At 36.7% G+C, this 9,089-nt stretch overlaps 1 protein-coding gene across 1 annotated transcript in view; it reads left to right on the top strand.

Moving 5' to 3' along the window:
• The window catches only part of OTOGL (otogelin-like), a 233,420-nt gene that overhangs the window by 166,198 nt on the left and 58,133 nt on the right, over positions 1–9,089 (top strand). Inside the window, exons 34-38 of the mRNA XM_006871844.1 lie at positions 1,646–1,823; positions 2,098–2,240; positions 2,479–2,502; positions 2,592–2,684; positions 5,137–5,326. Coding sequence (XP_006871906.1) covers positions 1,646–1,823; positions 2,098–2,240; positions 2,479–2,502; positions 2,592–2,684; positions 5,137–5,326 — 628 coding nt within the window. The remainder of the gene's footprint in view (positions 1–1,645; positions 1,824–2,097; positions 2,241–2,478; positions 2,503–2,591; positions 2,685–5,136; positions 5,327–9,089) is intronic.

Here is a 9,089-nt window from a genome sequence, read left to right as displayed (position 1 = left end):
ATCCTAGATCCAGATGGTGTGAAGGAAGGTAGAGTCTCCACTGAGTGGTATCCAATCTGTCTAGGCTGGGCTGAAGAAAGGAAATGCAGATAGGTCTTTTGTGATACAATAGTGAAAAATTTTTATCAGGACTGATTGTGAGTGTTGGAAATGTAAAGGCAGACATTTTGTAACATGGAGAGGAGTGATTAACTTTGCAGTCTAGGAACCGAGGTCCTGGGACCATCAAGGGAGAAGAGCAGAGAGCAGGACCCTACTCAAAGAAGCAGTGATGCCAGAAATGGAAGCAGAGATGATGATGTAGAGAGATGGAGCAGCTGGGGAATTTAGACCTAGAGAGGGAGAGGGGCTGTGTGCTGACGACTGGGGGGGAGGGGAGTAAGATTGGAGGGGATACCCTTTGGTTGGATGATGATGCATGGAGGGGATTGTAACCATGGCAATGAAATGATATACGATAGGATGAATGTAAAACTAATGTTCTCCCATTTAAAAAAAAAAAAGATTGGCTGCAACTGGGTAAGTCTGCTTACAAATGCCAATTTAGTCCAAATTGATCAAACATGAAATCAAGATATACTGATAATTACTGGTGATTGGAAAGCAAAGGTTGGAAACAGAAAGGAGCAGTAGTTGCAAAATATGGCCTTGGTGATGGAAATGGCTCTGGAGAACACATAATAAAATTTTGCAAGAAATGATGCTGGAGACAGGATAATAGAGTTTTGCAAGACCAATAACTTCTTTATTGCAGATACCTTTTTTGAACAATAAAACATACAACTTTTCACATAGATCTCACTAGAAGGAATACACAGAAATCAAACAGACTATATCTGTGGGAATAGACAGTGGAAAAGCTCTGTATCATCAGCCACAACCAGGCCAGGGGTAGATTGTGGAATAGACTATCAATTGCTCATATTCAAGTTCAGGATGAAGCTAAAGAAAATTAAAACAGGTCCATGAGAGCCAGTATTTGAACTTGGAAACTTTCCATTTGAATTTAAAGATCATCGAGACATAAGACATCAATGATGGAAGACCAGAAGTGCTGTGGGTGACATTAAGAACATCATAGAAGAAGCAAAAAGTCATTAAGAAGACAGGAAAGAAGGAAAAGATCAAAATGGATGTCAGAAAAAGCTGTGAAACTTGCTTTCTAGTATAGATAGATTAGAAAATTTATGGAAAGACTTAATTTTGTTCCTATGTCTAAGTATATGAAAAATTCTTGTATCAAATGAATATTAAGGTGAAGGCTAAACTACACCCATGCTGAGTATTTTAGAGAGATTATATAAACCCAAAGAAGCCCTGGTAGCGTAGTGGTTACGAATTGGGCTGCGAACCACAAGGTCAGCAGTTCGAAACTACCAGCTGTTCTGCGGGAGAAAGATGAGGTGTTCTGCTCCTGTAAAGATTTACAGCCTCGGAAACCCTGTACAGGGTCGCTATGAGTTGGAACCGACTTCACGGCACATAACAACAACAATATGAACCCAAAATTGAAGTGAAATTTTAATTATTTTATTAAGGTTTTAAAACGATACTATATGCAGTATGAATGTGAAGTTGTAAAATAAGTTGAAAAAAACAGTATTGAAAACTTTAAAAAATACACTATTTTTTTTTCTATTAACAGCCTCAAGAATTTGATCCTGTTTATAATTGTAGCCAATATATATGCCTTGATATGGAATGGAAATTGTACAACTGGTCACTTAATTGTCCAAAGGTCTCAGACATGCCTGACTGTGGTTTCCGTGGAAGGCCTGTTCAAGTCAACAGTGATATCTGCTGTCCTGAGTGGGAGTGCCCTTGTAAGTTGGCAGCTTTTCCTTTCATGATAATTGAGTATTAATCAGAGGTGATTTTCATTTTTGTGGGGCACCTAAAAATTCATCAGTTTGCAGTTATTGTTGTTGTCTTTCCTTTATTCTAAAGAAAAATTTCCTTCTTTTTGATCCTGGTTTCCAGTGTGTATCTCTGTGGAACATAGTTAAGCTAATTTAAAATATTGTTTAGAAGAACAATTATTACTAAACTCTTAATGGACTTTGTCTTCCATTTAAAACGTTTTATTTTTCATTTTAGGTCGGTGTTCCGTGTTGTCAGAATTAAGCATTATTACTTTTGATGGAAACAGTGCAGCATTATACAGTATGGCTTCTTATATCTTAGTAAGGGTTCCTGGGGAAATTATAGTTGCTCATATTGAAAAGTGTTCCATAAATCAGGTAGGTCATGATTCATTCTTGTAGTCATTTCTTCATAAATCCATATAGTTTAACTATATCACAATAGCAGGAATTCTTAGAACAAAAAAGAACCAAAGGATTCACTAAGAGTCATCTGATACTTAATCAAAAAGTGTTTTATATACGTATACTTAAAGACAGATAATATTAATCAAAATAATGCTTTAAAAATCAAATAATACATAGTTAATTTTTTGCCCTATATGTTGTTTTTCAGAATGGGAACTCATTAAAAAAGCTAGTAAGTATTTGCCAAACATTTACTAAATTCATTGTATGTATTGCTAAAATTATGTTTTACTCCACAATTTTTTTTTTTTTCAAATTAAGTCTTCTTCTGGAAGGATCTCTGGACTTTGTTTTAAGGAGTTAAATCTGACAACATCTTTACATAAAATACTTGTCAACCGCTTACAGAGAAAGGTAAGAACATAAAGTTATAGAAAGTTAATTTCCTCACAATTAAATGAAAATGAGAAATGAAGTAAGCATTTATTTCCAACAAGAAGGAAAATTGGATATATCAATGGAGGTTCATAGCTATTCCATTGTTGTTGTTTTTAAGTGCTGTTGAATTAGTTCCAGCTCATAGCAACCCTGTCTAGGGTCTCTGAGGAACAGCTGGCAGATTTGAACCAATGTTGTGATTGGAAGTCCATACCAGGACTTAAGCTATTCCATGAAAACATTCTTTCATTAACAATTTAATAATGTTTCTTCATATTAATTTCCACTCTATAATGAGTCAATTGTTGCAAACACTTCTTTGTGACATTAACTGTTAAATTAAATACATCATTAAATACATTACAGACCTCTCAGATAATGAGAGTAGCCAAATTTCTTAGTGCCAGAGTTAACATCTGTGCTTCGAATTAGAAAAAATGGATAGGATGTAAAAAAAAAAAAAAAAAAAATAGGGATCATAAAAATGAAAGGGCTAGCTAAATATTTCAAAACATTTCTAAGAAATAGTTTTGAAATATTAAGATACCATTAATTTTTCAGTAAATAGTAATAGTAAAAATAAAAAATGAGGAAGACTATTTTATTAAATGCTTTCTGAAAATGAAGAGGAGCAATACATTATAAATAATTTGAAAAGCAGTTATTCGGTTTTACAAGAAAAATCTTTACCTCCAGGAATATGTGCTTAATGGATGTTGTTGTTAAGTGTTGTCAAGTTGGTTCTGACTCATTGGGACCCTGTATAGGGTTTCTGAGGTGGGTTTGAACTGCCAATATTGTGATTTACAGTCCTGTGCCAATCGTACAGCACCACACCAGGAGTTAAGATCTGGATACTTCATTCATATCTAAATGGTTCTTTCTAAAAGATAAACAGCAGCAAAAAAGTATAAATATTTTGCTCAAAATGGATGAGGTATGTGCTTTCTGAAAATAATTCTGCCTGTTAGCACAGGTCTATAGATTTTTAGACTGGAAGTAATATTAGAACAAGCTTAAAATAGAATACAGTGTTGAAGTAAGACTTCAAATATGTGAGTGAGGTACTTTTTTGGATAATAGTATATAACTGTGATTCGGGTGAAGTATGTATATTAACAGGAAGCAGGTGATAATAAAATGCTCAGATCTAATAGTGCCGTTATTTTGAATATCTGGGTTGCAGGGCTTATTGTATTAAAAATAATTTACTTTAAAGTCATCTAAGGAGCTCTGGTAGCTTAGTGGTTACAAGTCGGGCTGCCAACCTCAAGGTCAGCAGTTTGAAACTACCAGTGGTTCTGCAGGAGAAAGATGAGGCATTCCGCTCCCAGATTTACAGCCTCAGAAACCCTGTTCAGGATCACTATGAGTCGGAACCAACTCCATGGTACTTAAAAACAACAACAGCATGGATAGTTTTCGTTACAAAATGACACAAGTGCTGGTCTCAAGGAATTTATAGTTGTGTGAGAGAAGGCATAAATGTAAAAGGAGGCAGAGTGATAGAGTTATGACCAAGATACAGAAACAGAAGTGTCATTTAATGTGCCTAGTTGTTGTCAAGTGCTATTCAGTCAATTCCGATTCACAGTGACCTGGTATAGGGTTTACGAAGAGCAGCTGGTAAATTTGACCCTCCAATCTTGCGATTCAAACTACCCTGTGGTTCAGTGCTTAGTAAATAAGGCTCCTTGGAGGATGTAACAAGTAAAATAAATCTAAAAGAATGAGTGGCAATTAACCAGACAGAAAAGAAGAGGAAGGAGGCTTTCAATCCCAAGGCGGGGATCTGAGTAATTTAAAGATAGGAAAATAGATGATTGATGAAGTGTAATTTAAGAAATGCATTGCTAATTATAGCACATGGTTTCAAGTCTCTGCCAGTATTTAAAGTGTGGTTTTACACACTTTTCAGAACATGAGATGTGTAATCCTTGGACTCTCTATATTCATATTACCCAGTTGCATGCTGAAATTACAGTTTCATCCCCCAACCCAAATCTAGTTTGGCAGATATTTATGATAAATATTATATATTTTAAAATACTGCTTTAGAAGCCCAAAGAGAGAACTCAGATTAAAGAAAACATCCTCAAAGTAACATTATTATTTTAAGTTTTTTTTTAGAGTAATGGTGTAATCAACCATATTTTGAGGGAAGCAGACATAAAAGTATACATAAAATAAAACAAAGTTAAATTTAGAAAAAATTAAAAAGGCAACGAGATTAGAATGAACACAGCAAAGCAGTAAAGATAAAGAACTTATAAGTTATGAGAAGTTGTGGCAATAGCAAATAAACTAAAAAAAATCAAAATAGTTTGTATTAGATTCAAAGAAATGGAAAACTGTAGATGCTCTAATTTTGTGAATGTATATTGAACCATAATTTTTTTTTCTAAAAGGTGTATTTGTACTATTTTAGATAGAAGTGGACTCTATTGTTGTACCTTTGCCTTTTACAAGTCATGAACTCTTCATAGAGGATTCTGGTACAATGTACGTGATTACTACTCCAGCTGGACTCATCATAAAGTGGGTTCACCTTACGGGAATTATGGACATACATTTTGGGGTCCAATTTAACATGTCGTCTCATACAGAAGGACTTTGTGGTGAGCATTGCTGTTTAAATACAATTTCTTCTAACTCCACCCCCCCCCCTTTCTTATATTACACTTATTTGGCCTGTGTCGGCCCACTTTCCAGATCTGAGATGTGATACTAATTTTCAGTTCCCCCATGTGAATATTGAAGAAAGGGGTAGCTTTCAGCAAATAACCTTAAGATACAGAAAATAACACTGCAATTTGAGCACAGATATATCTCAGAGATGTTTCAGCTTTGGTTCTAGACCACTGCAATAATGCAAATGTTGCAATAAAACACACCACATGAATTCTTATACTTCCCAGTGCCTAAATAGTTATGTTCACAATATACTGTAATCTTTTGAATATGCAGTAGCGCTATGAAAAGGTTTGAGATATTGTAAAAATTGCCAACAGTGACATATAGACAAGAAGTGAGCACCTGCTGTTGGAACAATGGTGTCAATAGACTTGCTTGACACAGGGTTGCCACAAATCTGTAAATTGTAAGAAATGTACTTTCTGTGAAATACAATAAAGTAAAGCACAGTAAAATGAGGTATGTCTGTATCTTATTAAAAATATGACTGTCCCTATGTATACAGATTTTTTTTATTCTTACCAATTTTTCTTTATTAAATATTAAGGGAATGTCAAACAATTCCCTTGCATACTTTAATTTATTTATTTACAACAAGGAGCCCTGGTAGTGTAGTGGGTTATGTGCTGGGCTGCTAGCCACAAGGTCAGCAGTTTGTATTCATCAATCAGCTGTTCCACAGAAAAAAGATGAGGCGTCCTACTCCCATAAAGATTTATAGTCTCAGAAACCCTTTACAGGGTTGCCATGAGTTGGAACCGACTAGAGGGCACATTGCCACCACTACAACCAATGGACTCCTGTTGTGGTGCTATAAGCAGTAGACTGATAACTATAAGGTCGCTGGTTCAGACCCACCAGCCACTCCTCAGAATTCCTATATGGGTTGCTATGAATTGGAACCTACTTATAACTAATGAATCAGTTCCATAGTGACCCTTATAGGGTTTCTGAGGAGCATCTGGTGAGTTTGAACCACTGAACTTGATGTTCAAAGCAACCTGAGGTTGAGCATTTGAAGCTTCCTCCTCCATACTTTGTTGTTGTTGTTAAGTGCCATGAAGTTGGTTCTGACTCATAGCAGCCTTGTATAGGGTTTCCAAGGAGCAGCTGATGGGTTTGCACTGCCAGCCTTGTGGTTCACAGTCCAGCGTTTATCCTATGGTGCCACACCAGGACACTAAGCTATGGTGCAACACCAGGACACAATTCAGAAATGAATTAGGCCAAGTCTTTGCCCTCAAAAGCTTACATGAAATACTCCAATCAATTCTCTTAAGATGTAAAGCATTTAGTAGAAAGTTTTCCTTAAATAGTTTAATTATTTACTTGCTTACTTGGACTGTGTTAAATATAGCATATGTTTATGGACTGCCAAAAGAACAAACAACCCAACTTCTTCTTTGAATGCTCCTTAGAAGCAAGGATGGTGAAACTTTGTCTCTCATACTTTGGACACATTGTTAGGAGGGACCAGTCCCTGGAGAAGGACATCATGCTTGGAACAGTGGAAAGTCAGTGCAGAAAGAGGAAAACCCTCACTGAGATGGATTGACACAGTGGCAACAGCAAGGGGCTCAAATATAACAGCAATTGTGATGATGCCACAAGACCTAGAAATGTTTCATTCTGTTGTGCATAGATTGCTATGAGTCAGCTGACTCAATGGCACCTAACAATAGCAATAACAAACAGCACAAACATCTATGGTGACTTAAAGATATCATTGTAGAAACAATGATTACTAAATATTTATGACGGACTCCTGGTGTGGCACTGTAAAATCAGCACTGGAATGTGAACCACAAGGTTAGCAGTTCAAGTCCATCAGCTGCTCCTTGGAAACCCTATAAGGGTTGCTATGAGTTGGAAGTGACTCCAGGGTACTTAACAACAAAAACAACAACAAAGTATAGAGGAGTGAACTTCAAACAGTTCATAGAAAAATGGAATTGAAGGATAATAAAATTTTTTTCTGAGTTTTGTAGCCTCTTTATATATTTACATAATGTAATTTAATGGTTACTGAGTAGTCACTAGAGATTTTTGAAATATGTATTTTCTCCTAAGATTTATCACCTTTGAGTGTTAAGATTTCTACCAAATTTTTATTATTTTTTCTTTGTTGTAATTAAAATTTTAAAATTTTAAATGCTAGATGTATTTTTAATAATCACTGTAGTAAGGCGATAGTATAATTTTCTTGCTAGCCAGGGGTTACTTTCTAAGCTCCACGACTTCCACAGTATGGTAGGGATTGCTCCTTAAAAGTGAATCTCGGTATTGTTGGGATGACTGTGTTAGATGCTGGCTGAAAGGTTATAGTGAATAAATAGAGCACAACCCAAATTGCGTATGGACACATGAATGGGAGGCCAATATTGACATCTCACTCTCCTTGTTGTTGTTAGGGTACCATTGAGTCGGTACCAACCCTTAGCGACCCTATACACAGCAGAACGAAACACTGCCCAAACCTGGGACAACCTCACTACTGTTACCACGCTTGAGTCCATGGATGCTGCCACTTGGCCAATCCATCTCGTTGGGGGTCTTCCTCTTTTTCTCTGACCCTCCACCTTACTAAACATGATATCCTTCTCCAGAGACTTGTCCCTCCTGACAATATGTCCAAAGTATGAGAGACGAAGTTTGGCCATCTTCGCCTCTAAGGATCTATTGGTTCTTTTGGCAGCCCGTGGTCCTTTCCATATTCACCCCCAACACCGTAAGTCAAAGGCATCAATTCTTCTACGATCTTCCTTAATCACTGTCCAACTTTGGCATGCATATGAGGTTATTGAAAACACCATGGCTTGGGTCAGGTGCACCTTAGTCCTCAAGCTTACATATTTGTTCTTCAACACTTTAAAAAGGCCTTGTGCAGCAAATTTGCCTAATGCAATACGTCATCTGATCTCTTGACTGCTGCTTCCATGAGTGTTGATAGTTGGTCTAAGAAGAATGAAGTCCTTGACAACTTCAATCTTTTCTCCGTTGATAAGAATGTTGTTTATTGGTCCAGTGGTGAGGATTTTTTTTTTCTTTACATTGAGGTGTAATGAATCAACTTAGCAATATGAAATCTCTAAAAATGGGGCCTGTACCTTCAGAAAAACATAATTTTCACTAGCAATTGTCTTCAGAAAAATTAGTTTTAAAAAAATAGTAGGTGCTTTTATAATATAGTCCATGCACCTTGGAGTGTGTGTGTGTGTTTCTTTTAGTTGCTACATACCTTCAAGTCTGTTCCAATCCATAGCGACCCTATATAGGGTTTCCAAGGAGCAGCTGATGAGCTTGAACTGCTGACCTTGGAGTTCAAACTGACTTTGCAGTCCAGTGCCTTAGCCCACAGTGCCACACCAGGACTCCCTGTGTGTGCATGTTGTTGTTGTTAAGTGCCATCGAGTTGGTTCCGACCCATAGCGACCCTATGTAGGGTTCTGAGGAGTGACTGGTGAGCTTGAACCGCCAACCTTGCAGTTCAAATGGCTTTGCAGTCTGGCACATTAACCCATAGCACCACACCAGGACTCCTGATAAATAAAATTTGCTGATGCCGTAGTTACCTCAGCTATATATAATATATATATATATATATACACACATACACATATACAAGAGATTAAGTGCAATCTATCTGTGTGTGTGTGTATAGATTGCACTTAATCCCTTGTATATGTG

This window comes from Chrysochloris asiatica, unplaced genomic scaffold, assembly GCF_000296735.1.
Source record: "Chrysochloris asiatica unplaced genomic scaffold, ChrAsi1.0 scaffold00175, whole genome shotgun sequence".
Taxonomy (NCBI): domain Eukaryota; kingdom Metazoa; phylum Chordata; class Mammalia; order Afrosoricida; family Chrysochloridae; genus Chrysochloris; species Chrysochloris asiatica.
This window is presented reverse-complemented; position numbering and strand designations above follow the sequence as displayed.